This window comes from Chaetodon auriga, chromosome 1 (genome assembly GCF_051107435.1).
Source record: "Chaetodon auriga isolate fChaAug3 chromosome 1, fChaAug3.hap1, whole genome shotgun sequence".
NCBI lineage: Eukaryota > Metazoa > Chordata > Actinopteri > Chaetodontiformes > Chaetodontidae > Chaetodon > Chaetodon auriga.
The window spans coordinates 25,776,758-25,802,283 of record NC_135074.1 but is presented as its reverse complement, the minus strand read 5'-3'; the positions used below and the strand labels follow the sequence as shown (position 1 = coordinate 25,802,283).

General features: G+C 43.8%; 1 protein-coding gene across 1 annotated transcript in view; it reads left to right on the top strand.

Moving 5' to 3' along the window:
- fbn1 (fibrillin 1) overlaps nucleotides 1-25,526 on the top strand; it is a 58,219-nt gene that overhangs the window by 19,215 nt on the left and 13,478 nt on the right. The window contains exons 15-50 of the mRNA XM_076731934.1: nucleotides 137-259; nucleotides 1,272-1,394; nucleotides 2,134-2,286; nucleotides 2,827-2,880; nucleotides 3,012-3,137; nucleotides 3,249-3,374; nucleotides 3,475-3,594; nucleotides 4,104-4,241; nucleotides 4,343-4,393; nucleotides 4,481-4,606; nucleotides 4,737-4,964; nucleotides 5,055-5,180; nucleotides 6,383-6,511; nucleotides 7,655-7,780; nucleotides 9,265-9,390; nucleotides 9,479-9,601; nucleotides 10,266-10,391; nucleotides 10,985-11,110; nucleotides 15,069-15,191; nucleotides 15,910-16,032; nucleotides 16,128-16,253; nucleotides 17,911-18,033; nucleotides 18,303-18,425; nucleotides 18,542-18,709; nucleotides 20,206-20,274; nucleotides 20,367-20,492; nucleotides 21,530-21,652; nucleotides 21,744-21,902; nucleotides 21,987-22,058; nucleotides 22,149-22,274; nucleotides 22,417-22,539; nucleotides 23,628-23,753; nucleotides 23,859-23,975; nucleotides 24,070-24,195; nucleotides 24,290-24,409; nucleotides 25,154-25,279. Coding sequence (XP_076588049.1) covers nucleotides 137-259; nucleotides 1,272-1,394; nucleotides 2,134-2,286; nucleotides 2,827-2,880; nucleotides 3,012-3,137; nucleotides 3,249-3,374; nucleotides 3,475-3,594; nucleotides 4,104-4,241; nucleotides 4,343-4,393; nucleotides 4,481-4,606; nucleotides 4,737-4,964; nucleotides 5,055-5,180; nucleotides 6,383-6,511; nucleotides 7,655-7,780; nucleotides 9,265-9,390; nucleotides 9,479-9,601; nucleotides 10,266-10,391; nucleotides 10,985-11,110; nucleotides 15,069-15,191; nucleotides 15,910-16,032; nucleotides 16,128-16,253; nucleotides 17,911-18,033; nucleotides 18,303-18,425; nucleotides 18,542-18,709; nucleotides 20,206-20,274; nucleotides 20,367-20,492; nucleotides 21,530-21,652; nucleotides 21,744-21,902; nucleotides 21,987-22,058; nucleotides 22,149-22,274; nucleotides 22,417-22,539; nucleotides 23,628-23,753; nucleotides 23,859-23,975; nucleotides 24,070-24,195; nucleotides 24,290-24,409; nucleotides 25,154-25,279 — 4,449 coding nt within the window. The remainder of the gene's footprint in view (nucleotides 1-136; nucleotides 260-1,271; nucleotides 1,395-2,133; nucleotides 2,287-2,826; nucleotides 2,881-3,011; nucleotides 3,138-3,248; nucleotides 3,375-3,474; nucleotides 3,595-4,103; nucleotides 4,242-4,342; nucleotides 4,394-4,480; nucleotides 4,607-4,736; nucleotides 4,965-5,054; nucleotides 5,181-6,382; nucleotides 6,512-7,654; nucleotides 7,781-9,264; nucleotides 9,391-9,478; nucleotides 9,602-10,265; nucleotides 10,392-10,984; nucleotides 11,111-15,068; nucleotides 15,192-15,909; nucleotides 16,033-16,127; nucleotides 16,254-17,910; nucleotides 18,034-18,302; nucleotides 18,426-18,541; nucleotides 18,710-20,205; nucleotides 20,275-20,366; nucleotides 20,493-21,529; nucleotides 21,653-21,743; nucleotides 21,903-21,986; nucleotides 22,059-22,148; nucleotides 22,275-22,416; nucleotides 22,540-23,627; nucleotides 23,754-23,858; nucleotides 23,976-24,069; nucleotides 24,196-24,289; nucleotides 24,410-25,153; nucleotides 25,280-25,526) is intronic.

Genomic DNA, 25,526 nt, shown 5'->3' with positions numbered 1-25,526 from the left:
TCCAATGTGTGAGTGTCCTTGAATGTACCAGGGAGGGTTTAGAAACTAGTTTTTGCTTGCTATTACACTAACCGCTGTATCTTTACTCCTAAATGCACTGCTGTCTGTCTATCAATTTATTTCTGTTCGCCCACAGACCAGGACGAGTGTCTGATCAGGAACATGTGCCTCAACGGACTGTGTATCAATGAAGATGGCAGCTTCAAATGCATCTGTAAACCCGGATTCCTGCTGGACACCAGTGGACGCATGTGTGTAGGTGTGTTTGTCAGAAAGCCCACAGATTACTAAGATCGCACCTTTTCATCACGACAGTTTTTGAGTCAATTGTTCTTTTGAACTGTATTTTCGGCAAGGTTGGAAGATGGCTACCTCTCTGTCATGTTAGTAGTTCTATTATGTGAGTCTTAGTGCGCAAGCCAAAAATCCCCCTAAAAGCCTTGGAAAAATCCCTCAGCATCCTGGCAGGCCAGCTGGACATGTGGATATTTGGGGCCCGCCTGTTTTGAGATTCTAGCAGACAGCCTTCCCCAAACTTGTTCAGTGCAAAGAGAAAAGAGATTTGGCCGTCTCCTGAAATTGGAAAAACATGCCACGATAGGCACCGGTTTGATTAGGAGACACAAACTTGAGTCACACCATTTTGCTGCATGTGACTCTATGAGACGCCGCATGAAACTTAGACACAACATCAAACAGGATTTAAATGAATGTAATGTTTCAAACATAAACCATCGAATAAAGAACAGTCTGTCCAGTGTTTAACCTGCAGCCATCTTGCTCCGCATGACTTCGGATACAGACATTTGATCTCAGAGACACTGACCTGGTTAAGTCATAGCAGAATAAATAAATAGGAGAGCAGGGCGTGGGTGAAGAGTGCTGATATATGCAGTCATTAATGGAATGTGTAGTCTAAAGGGGCCCCGGGGCCTCATCATCTCTCTGTCTGTCCCCCAACGCGCCCAGACAGAAAACACGCACACACATAAACACACGCTTAAGCCTGGATGCCATATCATTGTTTACGCTCATTATGATAATTATTGTAATACGCTGACGGGATCAAGTGGAAGGAAAAGAATGTTTTCTTAGTTGAGATCGTTAGACTGAAGAACAGCATAGGACAGCACTTCTGGAGTCATTGTTTTTTAATGAATCAAGCACCTGAGGACTTTAATAACCACGCTGGTTTATTTGAATGGATTCGAACCATTAACTGTGTGGAGCTGAAGTGCATGAAGAAATGATGTTGCTGTGTCTGCTTCTAGACATTGATGAGTGTGAGACTCCAGGCATGTGCATGAACGGCCACTGCGTCAACACGGAGGGATCCTTCCGCTGTGAGTGCATGGCTGGGATGGCCGTGGGCCTGGATGGACGGGTCTGCGTTGGTGAGTAAATGTCTCGTTTCCAGGAACGGTTCATGTGTTCATGTTGGATGACGGTCATCTGGTGCAGGTAGCTGGATAGCCGTGTGTTTTTTTAACCGGCGGTGACTGTACAAAACTTTTGTGGAAATGTTAGTCCCACTTTTCCAAGCAACTGAAAGCTCAGAGTGAGCATACTTTAAAGGATTAATCTCACAACTGTCTACACAGTTTAAGCAGAATAACCACAACGAAAATATTTTCCAGTTCAGTGATAGAATAAGCAAAACTGAATTTGACGAAGCGGAGAATAATCACATCGTAATAAACTTCACCACCGGCTTATCCTGTTAACCTGTTGCAACCACATGTTCAGTGCTATTAGTGAGCATGCATTGATCAGTGCTGATAAATGTTCTGCCTCCGTCCCCCTGGACTGACACTGGAGAGCAGATCTGTTTTTGCCTTTATTTTCTCCATTCCTGCGTTCCCCCAAATGACATTTCTTTGTGTATTGTGTGGGAAGTGTCGAAAGGCTGTTGTTCGTTTCTGGGTGAGTTTTTGTCAGGATGATATCAGCGCAGCAGACTGCCGCAAATCCCTGGATATTATGGAGAGAGAACGACCGTTTGTTTTGCTGGTGTTGTTGTTTATTGGAGCTGCGGACTCTCGCCTCCCTCTCCCTCTCTTTCGCTCAGTCTGTTTGCAGGTCTCTCATCTCTGTTTCTCACACACTCTGTCTGCCTTGTTTTGTCTGAGACAGACACACACATGCGCAGTTCGTGTTATGGTGGCTACAAGCGAGGGCAATGTGTTAGGCCTTTATTTGGAGCTGTGACCAAGTCGGAGTGCTGCTGTGCCAGCACAGAGTACGCCTATGGAGAGCCCTGCCAACCCTGCCCACCACAAAGCTCTGGTACGGATATTCAAATCACTCCACCCTTTACACATATGGAGCAACCTCCTGCTGCCTGACACACACACTCACACACACACACACACACACACACACACACAGACACACAGACACACAGCTCGTGTTTACGTCAAAACACACCTGTCAGGATGACCAGATCAAATGACATAACAGCTTGGATTTCATGACAGAATAACAGTGAATAAGTCACGGCTAAGTTGTTTGACAGAGATGCCAACAGTTAGACGCTGACAGCCTCCACGCACACACACGTGCACAAACACACACGCCCTAAAGTCACTTCTCATTAGTCCTGCCAATTAAAGTTTCTATATCAAAAGATGCCAGAGCTGCACCACATTAAGGACACAGTTTTATATACATCAGGGCTAAATGACAAAGCTGGGAAGTGGATAATGACATGGTTTTAAATGTTTTCCTTTGAGATATCTTGGATTTTGGCAAATGTGATATTTCCAAAACACTGTTATTTCTTCTTTTTTGTCAACCAAACGGTGCTGTTTGTGTGTTTTCCTGCAGCTGAGTTCCTGGCTCTGTGCCCCAATGGTGTTGGCATAACCGGCGATGGAAGAGGTAACGAACGCGAGCTCCTCGTGTGTTTCATTGATATTAAAACCAGTCACAGCCGTGTGAATTAAATTGGGTTATTACTCAGCGTTTTGTTCCTGCTGTGACGTTCAACAGGTTGTTCTTTGCCTTCTCAGATATTAACGAGTGTGCCCTGGACCCTGACATTTGCCAGAATGGGGTGTGTGAGAATATGTTGAGGACGTATAAATGCACCTGCAATGAAGGCTTTGAGGTCGACCTGACGGGCCAAAACTGTGTTGGTAGGTTAACGGCTCTGTAACGTCCTCTTAGAAAATGAAAGTGTTCAGCCTTCATATCAAAAGCCAGTGTGAGGAAAGCTGTCATATCTCTCTGTCTGTGTCCTTCTGCAGATATCGATGAGTGTCTGCTAAACCGGCAGCTGTGTGAAAACGGTCTGTGCAGGAACACACCAGGCAGTTTCACCTGTCAGTGCCCCAAAGGATACCTCTTTAATCCTGAGACAGACGTCTGCGAGGGTCAGAGTCTCTTTCATTCTGCCGCACAGTACAATGCCACGCCATTGCTCCATGTCTGCTAGATCAGATTGATAAGAGAAGTTGTTTTTCTCTCCCACAGATGTGGATGAGTGTAAGTCAAGCCCCTGTGTTAATGGAGATTGTAGGAACAGCCAAGGGTCCTTTGTGTGTTTGTGTTCAGTGGGCAGTTCGCTTGACAGTACTGGGCTGGAGTGCATAGGTAAGTGAACATGGTGTGATATGGTTACCGAAACAGTACTTTAACTGGCAAAAATGTTCATAATTCGATAAAAAAGACATCAACCTCAACCTCTTCAAATCTATCCGTATTTAATTGTATCAAGTATTAAAAGTAGGTAATATGGTTTAAAAATTAGAAGCACCTTTGTTCCACTCTTTATTAACACAAAAAAGCTGTCTGGCCTCAGGTTTAACATTGCAGCAGCTCGGTGATCAGCTACATTAAACAATGTTAGAAGAATTGGGTCAAACGCTGCACCAGCACTGCATCAAAAATTGGACCATTTAAATGAAATGAACGCTTGCTTTGAAATGAAGAATGATGTTTTCCTGTCTAGAGCAAGTTGACTGCTAGAAAGCCGATCGAAATCTTTCCTCTTTTATGGAGATTTGATGTGAGATTTACCAGGCTTACCAGCCCGTGTTTCCCTGCATGTTATTTGATTCCACGTAACTGAATATCTAGTAACTATAAGGTTCGTAAAACAGAGACTACTAAGAGCACCTGCTGGCTGAAGATAGTCAATAATCGCTGTGAAGTCAACATCAACGGGGCTACGCTGAAGTCCCACTGCTGCGCCACACTGGGAGAAGCCTGGAACAGCCCTTGTGCCAAATGTGAAAAAGGTGAGAGGGTCAATGTGCTCCATTTTGCACATTTTACTGAATTCTAATTTTACCATGTAACTGCATTGACTGACATCGCCTCGTGCGTCCTCCTTTTCCAGATCCAATCTGCAGTAAAGGCTTCGCTAGAGTCAGAGGAAATGTCTGTGAAGGTAAGGTCATGCCCAGAAATTCAGACCAGCATCTAATTTGATTAGTGTGAACCTGTTGTTGATGTTGTTTTCTCTGCCGACTGTCAGATGTGGATGAGTGTCAAGTGTTTCCCGGAGTGTGTATCAATGGCAAGTGCATCAACACCCCGGGCTCCTTTTTCTGCCAGTGCCCTCCAGGAATGACTGTTGATGTCAGTGGCAGGACATGCATTGGTGGGTCCCGTACATGTGTAGTGGTATTGATGTCATCTTCATGTCCAAATGTCATGTGTGCTGGTGTTTCTCTCTTCTTATACCACTTCACATTCGTGTATCTAATCCGTGTAAACTTTGTGACTTCCAGACCTGCGCACAGAGCAGTGTTACCTCACCCATGAGGACGAGCGCTGTGGGGCTCCTATCTCAGGGAAGCACCGCGTGGATGCCTGCTGCTGCTCAGTGGGTGTCGCCTGGGGACCTGAATGTGACGAATGTCCAGAGAAGGGCACTCCGGAGTATGCCCAGCTCTGTCCTCGTGGCCCAGGCTTCTCGCATAGGGGTGACTTCATCAACGGCAGACCCTTCCTCAAAGGTACCGAGCCATCCACAAACTGCATGCGCTGCCCGGGTTGTTCCATCAATGGACTCTCACCTGTCTTTATCCCTCTGCTCTGCACCGTAGATATAAATGAATGCAGGATGATAAACTCACTGTGCTCCAATGGAAGGTGTAGAAACACCATCGGCAGCTTCCGTTGTCGCTGTGATAACGGCTACGCTCTGGACTCTGATGAGAGGAACTGCACTGGTGAGTAGTGTTGAATACTACTATACTATATACTAAATTAAGCAACAATAATTGTATAATTACTTAATCTTTAAGTCATTTATCAATCAAAAATGTGAAGCGTCTGCTGGTTCCATCTTCTCAAATGTGCTTTTCGCCGGTTTATGTCATTATAAATTTCATATCTTTGGGTTTTGGGGTAGTTTCGTGGCATTAAATAATTGATTTACTGAAAAACAACTGACAGATTAACTGATAATGAAAAGAAAGATTCAACCTTAGTGGTGAGTACTGCACACAACAATTCATTAACTGTACAATGGTTACCTAAGACTGATGTTGAATTTGAGCTCTTCATGAATCAGCTGGTCGCATATTTGCAGTTCTGTGAGAGCTGACATGTACGTAGCTGCTATTTCAGGCTGGAATGTTTGCTCAACATCAGCTATGACAGTATCTCCATTTTATCTTTACAAGTCTCACCATTCTTCATCAGTCCCCCTCTCTGAGCCCCTCTGCCAACACTAATTACAGTAAAGTGGTGTAAAGCCACTGCCGACATTCAGCTCATTCAGTCTAATGGGAGCCTGGCTGCTTTGGACTTGTTGGAACTGGTCCCTGTAGTCTGGTTAGCTACATTACTGCTCCGCTGAAATGTGCACACATCATTTTAGGTTCAAATGCCAGTGCAATAGCTTTATTCTAAAATAATTTATAGGCTCTTAGTTAGTAAATGATATCTGGGACCTTTTAACCCCATATGAGTGAGATCCCAGAGTCTTTGCGTGAAGTGTTCCAAAATGGGGATTAAATTCAAAAGGGATCAGGCCTTTAGCTTTAGACTTTGGAAGAATCCACTTGAGGAGCTCAGGCTGCCTAAATTATCTCTGAATTCACCTCTTAATCTCGTTTTATAGTTCTCTTTCATGTAGTAACCTTTTCTTAGGCATTATGCTCTGTTTACTGTACATCTATAGTGCATACCTGAGCTTCACTGCTTTTGCTACTGATCTTATCCGTTTTTAACGTCTGTGTTAAATCACTTTGTTACTGAATTGAAAGTCTCTGCAAAAGCAAATGTTTTTATCACGTTCTTTAAAATATCTCTCTATGTTTATAGTAAACACAGAGAACTCTGTACATGGCTTCCTCTGCATGCATGAATGTTAATGCAGTTTTAAATGGAGGTTCTCGCTGAGTTTTCTTACTTTCCTTTCCTGTAGACATCGACGAGTGCCGCATCTCCCCCGACCTGTGTGGACAGGGCAGGTGTATCAACACAGCAGGAGATTTTGAATGCGAGTGCTTCGAAGGTTACGAGAGCGGCTTCATGATGATGAAAAACTGCATGGGTGAGTGACGAACCCTCACACACCAGCACTTGCTAATACGTAGCAGTGGCCTCTCCAGCTTGAGATGATTTGGCACAGTCACATGCAGAGACAGCACTCTTTCATATGAAATCATTCAGCCTCTGAGGACATGAGAAAGTTGATCTCCTCCACAACTCTCGCGCACAGAGAGCGGAGAGCTTTGCCAACCTGTAACGGTCTCCAAGTGAAAGGAAGGCCTGCCACACAACCCCAGTCCCAATCACAACCCAGCCATCTCCTCCAGGCTCCCTCTTGGGCCGTAAGCTCTGGATGAGGTGCTTCGCCTAACATGCCAGACCTGGAACTCACTGTTTAGACGGCTGATGTAATCTGAAATTTCCAGGCCGTGTGCATTTCCATATATGTGTGTATGTGCGTGTGAGAGAGAGGAGGAGAATTAAACCGACTTTATTTAAACCCCCGTGGGGTGTTGAAAAGGTCTAGTCTCTGCAGCCCAAGTGTCGTCACAGTCGCTTCGCAAAACTGCTCCATAAGGTCTTAAAGATAATTGTTCTTTATTACACACTTGACCTGCATGTGAGGGACACCCAATCAGCTGCCCAGCAAAATGATTTTTATATGCAGCTACAAGTCCCAGTGTTCTGCCGTCTGTGAAAATACTTAATGCTCTATTTCTGTTCTGGTCTGCCTTTTGACGCCGTTTGATTAAATTCTTGGAAGAAATCGTACACACAAAATGGAGAGTCTCAATACTTTCGTTGGCCGATAGCCAGCCGCCATTAGACCAAAATTGGCGAGACAAAATTTACTTGCACGCCGTGGCAAAAAATTCAGCTTGGACTGGAAGTAATGTGGGCAGAGTTGCAATCATAAGCTGATGGCACTGACTGGGCTAGCAGGCGAACGAAAACAAATAACAAGTAAAAACACTTTTTAAAAAAGTTTTTCATCATCAATCTTGGTTTTTAACATCACTATGAAGCTGCTGTTTGTGCTATTTCACCATGCAGCTATATATTATGAAAACATAAGCAACGAGCACTTCCTGAACGTCAGTCTCTCTTAAATTGGAGTCTCACTTTTTTGCTGAACCCTAATATTAAATATCACTACTTGTATCTGTGTGTGTGTTGTACATGTGTGTTTTTCTTCCCCTGTCAGACATCGATGAGTGTGAGAGGAACCCTCTGCTGTGCCGTGGAGGTGAGTGCGTGAACACGGAGGGCAGCTTCCAGTGCGTTTGCCCCGAAGGACACGAGATCGCACCGGATGGGTCGGCCTGTCTCGGTGAGTGATGAGTCGGGCAGAGTCCCTGAACTTTCTCCTCCTTCCTGCTTTTCTCCCATCTTTGAGAAATCTGTGTGGCAGAATGCAGTTTCCAGTAGGAAAAGAGATAAGTGAGCAGAGATGCAGTTTGAAGGACAAGGGAGATTTGGATCATCCGCCTGCATCTGCCTCTGTTTCTGCCTCTGTGTGTGGGTTCACTGGGGCTCTGTGGGAGAGTTTGAGTCCGGTCTGTGTGCAGTATGTGCAGGATATGTAGCATTCTTTAGGGGTCATGTGTTCATGTGTTTATTTCTCATTTATAAGTGACAAAGATTCAGCCATCTTGTTTTTCTACCCTCTCTGTAAAATGCCCTCCTGCAGGCTCTGTGCTGAAACATGTTGGCTGAATAACTGTCAGACTCTTCCAGAAAGTCACTTAGCGCTGTGTGTAATTATTTTTTCACATTTTGCTTACTTGAGCACGTAGTTGACTGGAGAAGTGGCAGAGTAGTAACTTTCCCTGTGCTTTCCATAGTTTCACAACTCATGTTTAGTTTATGGCAGTGAGCTGACCATGCATTATTCACTGGGTGTCATTCTGATGACCTAATGCAGCCTGTGAAGGTTTTAGTCCATGATCTAATGCTCAATCACTGCCCTTAAAGCTCATTTGTTTTCTTTTTTACCACCCAAAGTTATAAAAACAATTGAAACTGCCCACCTCGTCCCTTCTGAGACAATGGTCTTAATTATCTCGGGTGAAGCAACGGACTGAAGTGCTAAAATGATAATATACTTTATTTATATAGCTGATTTCATACAGATGGGTGTAATACAGTGTGTTTAGTGATATCAGATTCCTTGTTTGAAATGTCATATTTATCACCCTGAGGCCCTGAATCTATCATGATACTTCTCAGTTTTTAATCGAACACTGATTAGTGGTCTCTACTGTAATCCAGTGGTTTCGGGCAGTTGCTCTGTTAAAAAGTTTATGCACACATGTACACTTGAGAGCTCTGAGCTCTAATCATGTCATTTTTTAGCTAATTTTAAGACAAAATTGCCAAAAATGACTTTGTCAAATATGAATATTCGCTGTGTTTTTTTTGTCCTCCACAGTATTAAACTGCTGCTGCTGGTCAGAAAAAAGAAGGAATCTGAAAATGCCGCTTTGGCTTTTGCAACATTGTGATGGCCAATTTTTACATTTTGGTCATTTTATGGACCAAACAATTAATCACTTCATCAAGAAAATAACAAACAGATTAATCGATAATGAAAATAATTGTTGGTACCAGCCCATGGCACTTTGAAGGGTAGGTGATTGACCTTTAGAAGAAGGCGTCTTTACTCCATCCTGACTTGATTTCATGTCCCAGGATTTAAACTTACAACCGTCATGCAAACCTGCTGCCGGTGCCTTCAGCTTCAAACATCTGGGTTATTGTTGTTTTTTTTTTAGTTGTGTGTAAGAATTTGACGATTGCTCTGTCCTTTCCCAGATATCAATGAATGTGAACTGAGTGACAGGCTGTGCAGGAACGGCCAGTGTGTCAACATGATCGGCCGCTACCAGTGTTCCTGTGACACGGGGTACAAATCTACTGAGAACAGACTGGACTGTGTTGGTGCGTATTGAACATATTACCACTTCCTTTCAAAGATCTGAAGGTTGAACGCCAGCAGTATGTGACAGTGTGTTTTTCTGCCCGTCAGACATCGACGAGTGCACCATTGAGAATGGGGGCTGTGAGACTTTCTGCACCAATTCAGAGGGCAGCTATGAGTGCAGCTGCCACAGCGGATACGCCCTGATGCCTGATCTGAGAAGCTGCACCGGTAAGCAGCTTTGCATCTTGACTATCTGTCTCTCATTCTGCCGTAATTAATCTAGACAGTTCATCAATTAAGTAAAAGAAAAATTATAATCCTCAAATGTACCTCTGCTGCACCTTTCAATGATTTACCGATCAGAACAGGTTCTATAGATTGTAGAAATGGTACCACCGAAGCAATTCAAAGGTTGCATTTAGAGAGACCTCGTTTAAGGGCAGTGGAAAATCAACAAACCTGGTTTATATGTTCAAAGAAAGCATTTATCTGTAGAGAAGAGTGTTAAGACTGAATGTTATGACTGTTCCTCATTTATTAGCTTCAAAATGTGACAAATGTTTACTGGCATTTTATCCTTGGAGTATTATTTTTTATGTTCGTTTAATTGCTAGAAACAGATATGCAGGCAGGGATCAAAGTGATACAAGCATAACTTCAGTGTCCTTTGAGCCAAAGTAGAGCTGAAATTACCTTACCAGTGCTCATCATCTCTGCCCTGAATTGACCTTTGTGATTTATGAGCAAAGAAGTAAATGTAACACCAGAATCTTTTGTGTTATCTTGTGTTTGTTGTGTATTGGAAAAAGAAAGACGTCCCCGACAGCATTCCATAATCTAATCTTGATGTGTCTGGATTGTTTGATCTGCCTTTTCTGCCTTCAATCCTCAGACATTGATGAGTGTGAGGAGAGCCCAGACATCTGCGATGGCGGCCAATGCACCAACACCCCAGGGACATACCAGTGTCTCTGCTTTGACGGTTTCATGTCATCTGAAGATATGAAGACCTGCCTCGGTAATGGATGCACATTATATATGCCCAAAACACTGCAGCTACACCCTCTGCAGCTCTGTGCTTATTAGATCCAGTTCTCAGAGATTTACTGAAACAGGGTAATGATCAACATAAAGGTTATCCAAGATATGAGTCATGAGAATAAGACTTAATGACTCAGATCTATGATTCTGTGTGTGAGGGAACAGAGAGCAATGTTGTTGTTGTTCATATAAAAGACAGTGAATATTGTGTTAGTTGGGCTGAGCGAGGAGGAATGCGTGACATTTAGACGTCTGGTTCCACTGAGTGAGAAAACAAAAACCTGACATCGGTGATGTAAGGACTTCTAAATGGGTCTGCACAAACACATACTCCATTATTGCTCTATTTATTAAAAGTGAACACATTTTAAAGCCTTAATATAGTTCATGATGTAATTCCTCTGTGACTCACTTGCATATATCACAGCTTATCAAAACCTGTTTGGCAGGCCGAATCAACAGCAGCTAATTCAGTTTTATTCATTGTCATAAACTTTTCCTTTATGGTAGTGGTGTTTAGCAAATAAACATTCTTGCTCTCTCACTGTTTTTTCCCTCCACCCTGTCTAGATGTGGATGAGTGTGAGCTGAACCCAAACATCTGTCTGAGTGGGAACTGCGAGAACACAAAGGGATCTTTCATCTGTCACTGTGAACTGGGATACTCTGTACGCAAGGGAACCACAGGCTGCACAGGTGAGCGAAACAAACGCACACATGAGCAGTTCTGACCCACAACAAAATGTCCTGTCAGTGGAAGGACGTGGATGGGAGTGAAAGGATGGTGAGTCAGTAGAGGGCTGCTACTGATTAAGGGGTAGAGAGGTGTGTGTTTGTGTGTGTGTGTGTGTGTGTGTGTGTGTGTGTGTGTGTGTGTGTGAGAGAGAGTGTTTTTTGTTGAGCGAAAGGAGTGAAAGCAAGTCTAAGAGAGAGGTGAGAAATGAGAGGATGCAAGGAGAATGTCTGGCTAACCAGAAGCAGCTCTAACATTACTCACCCTCATTCAAGAGCTCCTGTCTGACTTGATGAGAAACACGCTTACAAACACACATAACACACGCTCACATGCACCAGCAAGCAACACCGGCAGGAGCAGTGAGATCACTATTTTCTGTCAGATATATGCATCACACTGCACCTTTGTTTATTCCTTTGTTGCTCTTTCATTAAGGCCAGTTAAACATTACGTGATGGTTGGAATAGTTCTGCCGCACGTAATCACCTGTACCGGCTCCAGAACACATAAATACAAAGTCCATCCGGCCGGTAGAGTCTTTTGCTAGGTTTGGACTCATTTCTCGTCTAGCCAGAGTTAAGTCTGATTTATACGGCCACTTAAAAGTTTGGGATTGAGAGTTTGGCCCGTGATCTTATCTTGACTTGTATTGATGATCAAAATGAGTCAGACACAGAGTCAGCAGCAGCACGTCTTCTTTCAGACGCAGGTCTGTCTGAAGTATGAGTCAAACTCACTAACTCACACAAACTGTTGCTCATTCTAATCCCATTAAAACGTCCATACAGTATTTTCCTTGTTTTGAGAAAGCTGGAGTTGCAGTAAAGCAGCCGGTTCTGATTCACAGGTTTGGAATTTCAGCCCCAGAATACCAAAGAATCAAGACACTAATTCCTCTCAGGCAAGCAGGATGTCTTGTTATAGACAAGTGAACAAAACCTGCTACTCTTTTTGGAACTGATCCCTTTCCAATACATTCAGATGAAAAATACGTGAGAAATTTGTTGTCGAAACGCCTTATGTGACCACATTGGTATGGGTGGACAAAATGGTCTCGCGTGTGTCAGTGTTAATAAGTGGTGTTCTTAAACCCAGATTCGATCCAGCTGTTGATGAAGCTCCCACAAGAATAATTTCCCTTTTTCTTCCACAACACTGAGAACTTAGGGGCAGGGTGTGAGTATTTGTCCACTTAAGCATTTTTGTGTCTTTGCATGTGTATTGGAAAGTTAGGACTGGGTGGAGAGGTACGGGTGGACTTTACGAGGCTGGGAATGTCAGCTTTAAAGAGAGGACCGGGGCGATGGGTTAAGTGTGCAGACTTTATCAACTTTTAGCTAAATGACAAAATACTAATTTCAGTTCTAGACTATGTAACTCTAAAAACAAGACATAACACAGTCTTCCTCTTTAAAATGAAAAGTTAAACTTAGAAGCAATAAAACACACCCTTGGTTAATTCAATAAACTCAGGAGTTTTGCTTCTACAGTCTCACTTGGTGTAGTATGACCAGTAGCTTATCTTGGCTAATGTTAGTTAATGTTAATAAACTTAATAAATATGTGTGTGTGTGTGTGTGTGTGTGTGTGTGTGTGTGTGTGTGTGTGTGTGTGTGTGTGTGTGTGTGTGCTGGTTCTGCTTATTCTGGCATGACCCGTAATGTTATCTTATGTCAGCTAATGGCTAATGTTAGCGAATGTTAGCAAACCAGATTGACATTGTTGTGTAACTGACATTCCTGAGTCAGTTTATGACTCTTCTTGTGCCCTTGTTACCCTACATTTTAATGTTCACCATTATCTTATTGACACCTGTGTCCACATAGTCTCAGTTTAACAGATTTAGCTTGGTCTAGTATGAAATGTCGCTATGGTGGCTAAAGATAAGGTTAGCTAATGTTAGCAAACATTACTCAGCCCCTTGGTAGGTTCATGACTCACTGTGCTTGTGCTACTGTTAACCAACATTTGAATATCTGGATTACTATCATTGACACGTGGCCACTTAATCCCACTTAAACCCGTTCTGCTGGATCTGGTAAGCCAGCAGCTATTGGTGGCTAATATTAGTTAATATTGGCAAACTTTAGATAGACATTGTTGCGTAACTGACATTACCGAGTCACTTCCTTCAAATGCAGAGAATTGAGAATATTTAATATGCTTACTATGTCTTGGATCGTCCAGGTTGTTAGCAAGGAAGCCACGCTGGCAGACATTTAGACATGTAGTGAGACGGGCAGGCAGACAGATAAGCAGACAGGCAATCAGGCAGACATTCAAAATGGGAGACAGCTACACTGCCAGGTAGGCAGATGTGTAATTCTCTGTTATCCTTTTTTATCCTTTTTTTGCCCTTCATCTGTCAAACATTAGCTATAGTTAAATCAAGCCTCTTCTTTGACACCAGCTGTGCCCGCTGACACGCTTCTCGCATGCAACACCCCCTGTTTGCATTTTACATTTCCACACGGGTGTGTTGATGAGTGTGTCTGCGTGTGTGTGTTTGTTGTGCTCACTCTGTCATCAAAGGCTTGGGGGAAATGATCTCTAATTTTGTATGTAATCCCGGGAGATTCGTTTGCTCCCAGCCCTCATATTAACCCCGTCATCAAATGTAGTGTAAATATACCGTACCCTCTCCTCAGGAAGACTGTAAACCAGCAGCACTAATCTCTAATTGACGTTGTTTTGAATTACTACCCTCACAAACAGACACACAAAGAGGAGTGTGTCTCATTGGCTGATAAGTCCTAACATCTTGATTGAGTTCATAGCATGGCTCCCCTTGATGTATAGGGACACACATGCGCACACACTTGCGCAATCCAGCTATCAAAGCTGAAACACTCAGTTCTCGGACTCGAGGCGAGCTATCGTGTCGGTTGGCGTATCACGGGGTTGCCTTGACTCAAATTAACAGTCATCATTGTTGTAGCCCCTTAAAGGCTTTTTCCATTGTACCATGTAGTTGATCATGTCAGAACTGCCGGAGGAACAAGAGCTGCAGAGCCACAGCCACATTCAAAGTATCTTATCACCACCAGCTGCTTCATGGAGATCCTCATTGGTTACACCCTACAGCATGTAAACAGCTTTATGGGCCGGGTAGATTTTAATAATAGCCAATTTAATTGTTCCCATTAATTGTTGTTCTTTGTTTATTAGAATCTAGGGCCACATACAATAGGTTAGCAAATATAGAGAGGTATTTTTATAACCACATTACTGTATCTTCTAAGTACTTCAATATTTCATCCACTGGCAGAGTTCAAATATAATTATAATGGTTTTGCTGTGAAGGAATGTTTATTTGTAGAGTTGGCACATTACCACATCACATTTTGATAGAAATTATATTTGGGAAAGATTAAATTTCCAAACCTGACATCTGGGGTGGCGAGAAAACCAAACATGAGCCTCAAAAGAGAGCTGTTACAAAAGCCTCATGTGAGAGGTGCAGCGTCTGTGGGTCTGTGGGTGAAGAGGGAAATCTTTGCCTAGAATAACCTCAGAAATACTAGTATAGACAGAGCAGACAGAACAAGGCCTTAGCTTTAGGATATCGTTCTGCCTCTTAGTCTTTTTTATAGCTCTCTGGGCAGACTAGCACAATGAAAATCCAGAGACTGGGTCTGCTCATTAAACCTCTGCAGGAAGGCTATTAGTATCAGAGATCATGAGAATGTCTCTGTGCCTTCTGCTCTGAAATACAGCTCTCCATGGATGAAGACAGTGACCCAGAAAGACTTAATTCTGTTGTCTCCTGCTGTCTTTATACAATTCAAACCAAGCATCAACTCACTCCACAATGCCAAGAACCCCACTGCAATGAGAATGCGGACCCAAATCATTAGACCATCAGAGCAGTGTCTATTCTTTACATGGCTTCTCATTTGTTTTCCCACTTTTTTTCAGATATCAATGAGTGCGAGATTGGAGCCCATAACTGTGACAGACATGCTACCTGCACCAACACAGCTGGCAGCTTCAAATGCAACTGTGCTCCAGGGTGGGTTGGCAACGGCCTCAAATGCACAGGTAAGGCTGATGACCTTAAATGATGCCGCTTAATGTGACCATTGAAATAGTATATATGTAACCTGCATATTATGATGCATCAGATGCACATTCTGTCTGTTGTTTTGTTTGTTTCTCAAGCATTGCAAAAAACTAACTTTTGTTTGGGCTGGACTGAAAATACCAAAACTAACAATGAGGTGATCCTATGAACAAGCAGCCACAGTCTCTTGTACAGCAGTGTACAGTATTCCTTTGTGTCATAGACCTCCATTTTTTGTCCACAAGCTACAAGTGATAAAAACACAAAAATGATCCACACTGTTGCACTGACTGACATGTTCCTAAATTACAATGTATGCAGGCACTGGAGTCCAACATCCAGCATCCTGGTGCCGAAAATAGCCCCCAGCAAATGCACTGTTCACCCCAGAGTCACATTTGTGACATAGTTTTTTTTTTTTTTTTTTTTTTTTTTTTTAATGTTTATGTAATTTGCAATGAGTGAGCTTGTGGTTGAGTGCCACAGACATGTGTTTTTAATGTTTATGTAATTTGCAATGAGTGAGCTTGTGGTTGAGTGCCACAGACATGGTAGAGAGGTCACAAAGAGAGAGCTGCACTAATGCATTGTGAGCAAAATAAGGAATATCACCAGGCTTGTCCTTTCTTCAACATTTGGATAAAAGAGGTTCCACCTGCATACCTGTAATTGCTTTTGGACCTTGTTGTGTTTCAGACCTGGATGAGTGCTCCAACGGGACACACATGTGCAGCAACAACGCCGACTGTCACAACACCATGGGCTCATACCGCTGCACGTGCAAGGATGGATTCTCAGGAGATGGGTTCTACTGCTCAGGTCTTATCCTATACCAGACCTTTGCTTTTTAAAAGATACTTGAATGCATTGTGTGTTTACAGACTGTGTGTGTGTGTGTGTGGTCACCACTACAGACAGCGATGAGTGTGCAGAGAACGGCAACCTGTGTGAGAGCGGCCACTGTCTGAACCTGCCGGGAGGCTTCCGCTGTGAATGTGACATGGGCTTCATCCCCACCCCTGACGGCAAGGCCTGCGAGGGTAAGGCAGTACAACACTGCTTTTACTGACTGTCCTGGTTCCAGACCTCTGAATTGGTGCCCACATCCTAAATTATGCTGAGTGATTCAAAAAGGTCTGATGTCACTCTGGTGAATGGTTTTTTGTTTTCCTGTTTGGAGAAACAACCGATCCAAACAGTTGCTGCCTTCAGATGGAACTCGTGAGATAGTATTTTGGTAATGGGAAGTATGTAATATGCTTAGCATCTAAGTGGTTTTAGTTGTGAGATCATTGCTAAGGGACTCACAGCAACAATGGGTCTTGTTCCTCCTTCAAATTTGGTTGATGATTTGGTGTTTTTGTGCATTTCAACATCACATTTTGTGGTGATGTAGCTGTCAGTTGGTCAGTCAAACATGTTTTCTTTTTATTTTTGTGAGAACATTAAATTAGAAGGCAAAGGCAGATAACAGCCCTGCTCTCTTAATTTGCTAGTTAGCTAAAATTATGTTAGCTGGTGTGTTAAATTGATGTCCACTTCTGCCTCAACCACAGACTGTATGTAAGTGTTTTTATTTAGCTTTGATTTAGATTTTTGATTTTAGCATGTGTTCGTTGGCCAGGAAAACAAAAGCAGGTTTCTGCTCCATGAAGTCCAGGTCTCGAGTCAATCAGCAGTACAGCTGTTTGTCTGTTTTTCCTGTTTTTACACCTATTTTCACTCATGCCACACAGTGTATAACTGAGAAAGTTACATGAGAAAATAGCCGACTTCAGGTGGGAGAAGCACTAGCATTAGATAACAAGTTAGCTCGTGTTAGCTTACACGTTAGCCAACTAACTAAACCACCGTGTGAATGTTGTCTTGAGTTGGTTAAACATAAAGTTCTTGCGTTGGTGTCAGAGTGATAAAAGTGTTTGACCTTTCCTGATGCAGAAAAACAATGGACTGGGTGGATGGAACTCTTTGTTTTGCGCCACAGAAATCCACACCCACAAATTATTGCTTGCTGAAAGTACAAATTGTCATTGCATAAACATTTATTGTCAATAAAACAAAAGCTTACAAAACTTATCGAGGTATCTCATAGACAGTAAATCTTTTTACATTTATTTTAAAAGAGAGGTAGAATTTCCACCAGTAGAGTGAAATATTAAGGTGATGTAAGACTGCATGTAGACTTGTAACTGAGGAGGGATCTTGTGTGAAATCCTGCGCTGAGCTACTGTAGAGTCGACACATGAACACATTTTGACTGGTAGCGGTGTGACTCATGCTTCCAGTGATAAGGCATTGCTGGATTCAACTGAATGAACAGACTGACCTCATTTTGCTGATGTGTCAAACATCCTGAAATAACCTGTCCAGTCCTCCTTGTCTCAACTCAGGCGGGACTGGACAGTAATGACTTGCGCAGAGTCTAATGATGTGGAAGAGCACAATTTCATAACCTTGGCTGCTGTTCTCATAGTGTATGTGTGTGTCTGTCTGGATATGTCTGGGCATTTTTTTGCCCCAGAACTGTCATTCTTTAGCAGAGGTGAGCGGCCTTCACTTCCTATTGCTGGCTGCCAATTTTCCACCATGATCCCATGATCCACTAATCCCTCACAGCTGGGCCTCTCTCTCTCTCTCTCTCTCTCTCTCTCTCTCTCTCTCTCTCTCTCTCTCTCTCTCTCTCTCTCTCTCTTACAGACATCGATGAGTGTACCTTTGCAGACATCTGTGTCAATGGACGCTGCCAGAATATTCCAGGACTCTTTAGATGTGAATGTAACATTGGTTATGAACTGGACAGGAGTGGAGGCAACTGCACAGGTAATACTAGTCAACACACCAGTCCAGCTGCCTGGCTCAGTGATGCTCTGTTTATGCCCCAGTGAGCTAAGGAAATGTGAAGGGGTGTAAAAAGAATGGGGCAGCAGCAGCGAAGAGATGAACAGCTCTCATCTCCTCTGAGATACAGATGAGAAGTCACTGTTTGTCTCCTAGCTGTTGTGGAAAATTGTGATTTATTGACAAAAAATACATGTTTTTGTGGAGATGAAGAGATTTTTGTCAACTGTTGCTTTGACTTTGTTTCTCAGATGTCAATGAATGTGCAGACCCGACCATCTGCATTAATGGGATGTGTGTCAACATCCCTGGAAGCTACCACTGTAACTGCCCAGCAGACTTTGAGCTCAACCCCACTCGGGTGGGCTGCGTAGGTGAGACTCGACAGGTTCTTATACACAGTGTTGGTGCTTGATCTTAGCGTATCATAGAACTAAAAGCAAGACACATCTGCCCACCTGAACACCTGCGTGCGTCTGTGTGCGTACAGACACTCGCTCTGGAAGCTGCTACCTGGACGTTCGCTCCCGAGGAGATGCATCAGAGAGCTTGGACTGCTCCAATGAGATCGGAGTTGGTGTTTCCAAGGCATCCTGCTGCTGCTCCCTGGGCCAGGGCTGGGGAAATCCATGCGAAGCATGCCCATCTGTCAACTCAAGTGAGTCAAGCCATTGCTATGTACACTCCGTGTCATTATGCATGTTTATTTTTATGTTTCAGGTCATTGGCTAGGTTTATGACCTCTAGCCAGAGATGCACAGCCAGATAGAGGGCTTGAGGTGACATGACACACCTCCTGACAGCCTCAGTGAAGTTCTGTAGCTGAAGGATATTCTAAATGTACGGCCCATCCAAGTCAACACACAGTAAATTTAGTGCTGTTTACTGGGTATTGCTATTTTAGTTAGTTTTGTTTATTATCCTTTTGGAAATTCCCTTTGTGCCTGTGGCAACTGACAGACAAATACAGCCACAACAAAAAGACACTAGAATTTAAAACAGACATTGAACAACAAAGTGCTCCACAACAACATCGTCAACCATCATGAATCAAATGCAACAAAGTGCAAGTGACACACACCTTAGAGTTGTTTATCCCGTCTATACCTTTCATCACTACACAGAATGTCATAATATATGTAGAGTTTGCTCGTCACCTTTATTTAGAAGCAAACCACCGTTTTCAAACCTTTCAGCTGTCACCCACAACATGACAAGAGATGCAGCAACATTTCTGAAATCACTTCAGCCAATCCAGCTCACCCGCAGAGCTCCTGATACATGAGCCTTTAACTGAAAGTTTGTTGGATTTTCACCGTAGAGTCAGTTGCAGATGATAGAACCGAAAGAACCAACATCTAATGATTTATACTTAATGAAATTGCTGCTACCTTGACTGTCTTAAAAGTTGAGTGCGCAGGAAACTTCAGTTCGAAAAGTGCCTGAAAAGGAAGTTTTGAGTGTCACTATCTGGGAAAGTAATAGAAGGGACACTGATTTTGATCAACAACCCTGTCAAGTCCTTCTGTTGGTTATTTTGTACCGTGGTGCAGAACAGATCAATTAATTAGCCAATTGGCTCCTGTTGCCCTTATGTCCCTTGAAGTTGTTTAAGGTTTTCCACACCATGAAATTCAGGTCGGATAAGGTGTGCGTTAGCTTGCTTCTCTGCAAACATTCAGGCTACATGCTGCCTGCTCTTGTCATGCAATGAGTGTGTGTTTGCTGTAATTGTTGTTGCTGGTAAAGATGAGACAGCTTTGTGCAACTTGCTTGAAATTGCCAACAGATGGTTCAAAACATTACAGGGAATGACTCACCCTTTTCAGCTCAAGGAAATGCTTGCTCCTATGACAAGAACAAAACCTTTTTCTTTTCGCTTTGTAATTCTGTGGAGCTGCTGTCATGTCCGGTCCACTGGGCTCTGTGGATAACTCTGAGATCTGAGATGGCTGATCAAAAAAAGCACAACAAAGAGTGAAAGGAAACATATTTTTCAGGCACTTGACCAGCTGAGCATGTGACTTAACTCAGCGTCTCACCATCAGCCAGCCATTACTGTCAAATCCTGCAATAAAACAACCTTGACTGTGGTTTATGTGTTGTGTTATTGGTACTGGTTCATGTGATTTGGTGCTGTGTTCTTTGTTATAGCTGAGTACAAGACACTGTGCCCTGGAGGAGAGGGCTTCAGACCGAACCCCATCACCGTCATCTTGGAAGGTCAGACAGCAACATGCTATCAGTCATGCGCACAGCTAGCACGCACCCACCCAACAGTGTCACTGAGTGTTTCCTGTCTCTCTCGCTGGCAGACATCAACGAGTGCCAGGAGCTGCCAGGCTTGTGCCAGGGAGGACAGTGCATCAACACCTTTGGCAGCTTCCAGTGTGAATGTCCACGAGGCTTCGCCCTCAACACAGAAACCAGAGTCTGTGAAGGTATCAGACACACACAGACACGTGAACACACAGGTGACCCTTTCCTCTCTACTGTAGCTTTTGCCCTGGGACGTTTCAGTGGGAAGGAAATTGAGTCCAGCCGCCGAGGCCTTCGTTCAGCGAGGACACATGGAGGAAGAGCGGAAAAAGCACCGAGTGCAAAAAGACAAAGATTATTGGACCTTTTTGTCCCATAGACAACACTGCAGCTCATTGTAGCTCAATATGTCTTTGCTCTAGTTCCCGTCTGTTGCTAACCCAGCAAAGCTCAGTCAGGATGATGAGACAGCTGAGCGCCTAACTGTGTCCAGAGGAGCGAGGCTCTGATGTGGTCAGCCCTCTCCTCGGGGAAGTACGCCGAGTCCCCTGTAGACAGGCCAGAGATGACGGAGGGAGGGAGAGACACAGGAATGAAAGATAGGGGGAAAAAAGGAGATACATGAGAAGGGTGTTTAGAAAAGAGAAACGGGAACAGAGCGGAGAGGAGAGAGCTCAGGGTTAGACAATGACATGTGGCTGGCGGCATTTTAATTAGCGTGTGTTTGTTGGCGAGGAGAACAAAAGCGGGTGTCTGTTCTATGAAGTCCGGGACTGCACATTCACTGTGTCTCTAGTTAATCAGCAGTTCAGCTGTTAGCTGGACCGGAAGGAACAAGCACTGTATTTGGCACTAATGTTGGTACAGCAGAGAAAGAGTTCTAGTATGGAAAGTATAGAAACAAGAAGAACAATTAATATAAGAGGCATTGAAAGCAAATTGGGTGAAAGCAGACTTGGGTGAAAGCAGCATGTTCCTATTGAATTTAATGGTTGAATCTGCGGGACAAAAGCAATAAAGATGAAGTGAAGGGCTGAAGAGTTTTTTCTTTCACATAGGAAATCTGTGTCATAATACATTCCTACTGCATTCATTCTGCTTTCATTTAGATCTCAGGTACTATTTTAAGATCTATATTTTAAATAATGAAAGGATGTAAATCAGACACTGCATTCATCAAAACAATGGGCTAATTTCTGTCTGTCCTCTCTGCCTGCAGATATCAATGAGTGTGAACGACCGGGCATCTGTGGCCCAGGGCAGTGCTACAACACCATTGGGAACTACACCTGTATCTGCCCTGTGGACTACATGCAGGTCAATGGAGGGAACAACTGCATGGGTAGGTGTGCATGCTGCACTCTTACGTCTGTATCAGTCAGCGAAATGGCAGTAACTGTCCTGCAGTGACATTTTTGTCTTTTTCTTGTAAGACATGAGGAAGAGCTACTGCTACAGGAACTTTTACTCAGACAACGGGACATGCGATGGAGAGCTGACCTTCAACATGACCAAGAAGATGTGCTGCTGCTCCTACAACATCGGCCGTGCATGGAATAAGCCCTGTGAACAGTGTCCTGTGCCCAGCACCGGTGAGGTCTCACCACACGCATATGTGTAGAGGGTATAAGGAATTGAAATGAGCTTTTATAAACTCGTGTTTTGCGTCCTCTCAGATGAGTTTGCGGTCCTGTGTGGCAGTGAGAGACCAGGATACTACATCGACATCACCACTGGACGGGTCATCGGTAGGATTTTCCCATTCAAAGGTCCATGTGGTGAAATGGAAAGTTTATTTAGCTCTTATCTTGTCCCCTCGTCTCTTCCTCATGTGCTAGATATTGATGAGTGCAGGGAAATCCCAGGAGTGTGTGAGAACGGAGTGTGCATCAACATGATTGGCAGCTTCAGGTGCGAGTGCCCCATCGGCTTCATCTACAACGACAAGCTGTTGATTTGCGAAGGTAAGGCCCGCACTCCACCGAAGTGCCACTGAAGGTGAAGCAGAAATGTGAAGCTGCTGTGAATTCTTAGGGTTTTAAATTCTCAGGGTTGTCACTTTTATTTATCCTGACTGTCTTTGAATGCCTCCTTTCCTCTTGTCAGATATTGACGAGTGTCAGAATGGACCGGTGTGCCAGCAGAATGCAGCCTGTCTGAACATGCCCGGAAGCTACCGCTGCGAGTGTAAACCTGGATATCGTTTCACCCCCACTGGACAGTGCCTGGGTAAGGCTGTGGTGGTGATCGGCCTTTAAAGAGTCACATTATACATGACATTATAAATGGCATGATTGTCACTGTTGGCTAAACTAACAGGGGTTGGAGCAGGATGAGAGAAATGATTAGAGGGAGCAGCCAAAAAACTGCTGCCTTTCTTGAGGTTGAGGCTGACTTCTCTTGTGGCCTGTTGCTGTTTTGCCTCTTCAAGCTGTTACATCAAACTACACAGTTATATGCCAAATATAAAGAGGTTTCTTGTTATTAAGGAAGAGCTTTTGCTTCCAGCTTTTCATGTGACTCTGAACAACACAACAACAGACGGCAGTGAGAGAAAACTGAAACTGTGGCTGGAGACGATGATGACTTTACATGTTAGAGTTAAACACTGTTTAGTAATGCATAATAACAATAATACAGTGATTTACAGTAATTGGAAAAAAATAAACATTGCTGCAAGGCACAATGTGCAATGCAGAAAAACATGTTATGACCTATTTTTGATTGTAATTAAACAACAATGATGTTATTGTGTCATCATCCAGCAGAGTTAATGGGCAGTGTCCTATGCTGTGAGGCAATAAATACACGCTCATGTCAGCGATTGTTTATGGCGAGCGACAAATAGCCTAATAGTCATTAAAGTCGTATTAAACTCAATGAAATTAAAATGTTTTGATTATGTGAGTTATTTATTATGGATAATAACATCAGTTACCATTAGATTCTAAATATGACTTTCAGATTTTGCGCAGCGTCATGTGAGGTGTTGTTTAGCTCTCCCCACAGCTTAATCTCACATAGGCAGATCATTGGTTGGTGTATATAAACTGGATATATACTGGTATATTCTTCGCGTCTTATGTCCACTGTATGTATCTATATATACCAGTGGAAGAAATAAAAAATGTGCTAAATTAAGCCATCACAGAACACCTCAGACCCTCTAATTACCACATCAGGTAAAAGTGCTGTCTTGTTCAGTTACAACTGTAATTTAGGCAGGAAGTCATTTGACTGAACTGCTGCTGAATCAGTGGGACTGTACATTTCACAGCTTTGCCTGACTTGACTCTGCTTTCTTGCCTTTTTTTTAGACCGTAATGAATGCATTGAGAGCCCTGGTGTATGCAGTCCTGGTCAGTGCATTGACATGGTGGGGAGCTACCGCTGCATCTGCCCCAATGGCTTCAAACCGACGCGGGATCAGACAATGTGTGTTGGTAAGCTGCTCTGGTGTCAGTTCTCACTTGTTTTTGACGTGCGGCCTCAGCAGAGTGACTCTGTACTGTCTGAGGTAAAACTCTGATGATCCTCTCTGGTTCCAGACGTGGACGAGTGTGAGAGACAACCCTGTGGCAACGGGACCTGTAAGAACACCGTGGGCTCCTACAACTGTCTGTGCTACCCCGGCTTTCAGAACTCACACAACAGCGACTGCATAGGTGCGTACGTCTGTGGATGTGAGTCAGTGCGAGAGGAAAAGCAGCAGAGCGATAGTGTTTATATGGCAGACTGTGCTGTTTGTGCGTTGATCAGATGTTGACGAGTGTTCGACGCAGAGGGGCCTGTGTCGAAACGGGCAGTGTGTGAACACCGTGGGCACCTTCCTCTGTGTGTGCCATGACGGCTATGAGCTCACTCTTGACGGCAGACTGTGTGCAGGTAAGGAGCTGCCATTTTTGATTTTTTACGATTACCTGAATGTAATACGTGTGTTTTACAGTGTATCCCTTGTGTTTTCCCTTTTCTTTCTCAGACATTAATGAATGTGCCGTCAGTCCAGGCACATGTGGAGCAGGAACTTGTCTGAATCTGGACGGCTCGTATAGGTGCATCTGCCCACCTGGCTACTATCTCCATGAGGAAACCTGTGAAGGTACAGCAGCCTAAAGCCAGTCCTTTCTGCGTCATGGTCAGTAAGCGCAAATGAAAAGAGGAATTTCTGAAGTAATGAAATATCTGCATGCAGGTATGAATCGCACCTCAGGCAGCGTGGAGAACACCTACGTACACGTTCACACATGGGCATATATATGCAGGCACAAGTCACAGCTTAGACCAGCTCTGCTGAGGTGTACAAGAAGAGAATAAACTATTTCTTGGCCTCCTCCTTCTCTTTAGTTGCCTTGCTGCTACAAACCGCCCCTCTTCTCCCTTTCACACGTGGGAGTGGGCCCTAGCCAGAACACTTGGATTGTTTATACAGTGGGGCTGATGAGGAGATATTCGGCAGACTTCAACACATTCCTGCTTTGTGCGCTGTTCCTGGAAGCAGGGAGGAATGGCGCTGAATTCTCAGCATCAGTAACAGCAGCAGCTGGTCATTATGATGAGCGAACACGTGACACCGAGGCTTTTCCAGATAATACGCCAGTATCCAACTATCCGTTAGTGGGATGACATTCTGTTTTATCACATTTGGATAGACCGTGACGTACGGGTGTGACTTCATCCCTGCAGATATGAGTTAGTGAGTTAGTTAGTAGATATAGTTCAAGGAAAAATTAGGTGCCAATGCAGAACTCCGGGATGGATTCTGGTACAAATTGGGAGTTAATTCTGATGGATTAGATTTGTGAATCTGATGCGATGGTTGATGCCGTTCCTCTGTGTGTGTCAGATATTGATGAGTGCTCCCAGTCGCCTGAGATCTGTACATTTGGAACCTGCTCTAACACTGAAGGAAGCTTCACCTGCCTGTGTCCCGAAGGCTTCCAGATCTCTGCCTCTGGACGCAGATGTTTAGGTAACTGTGTGTGTCTGTGTGTGTGTGTGTGTGTCTGCTGCTATGAAACTATCTTATGCATCACATGTTAAAGTGTAAAATGTAAATACCAGTGTATCTGTATAGTCTGTCTCTGAGTGCGAGTGGAGACTAAGCAGCAGTCAGTGGTGTCAGACTTTTCCTGCTCTTTCATGATAGCACACTGTGTTCCAGCTGGTTCTGCTGCTGCTGCCTCTACAAGGCCAAGGGTGGCTCTGAACAGATCACT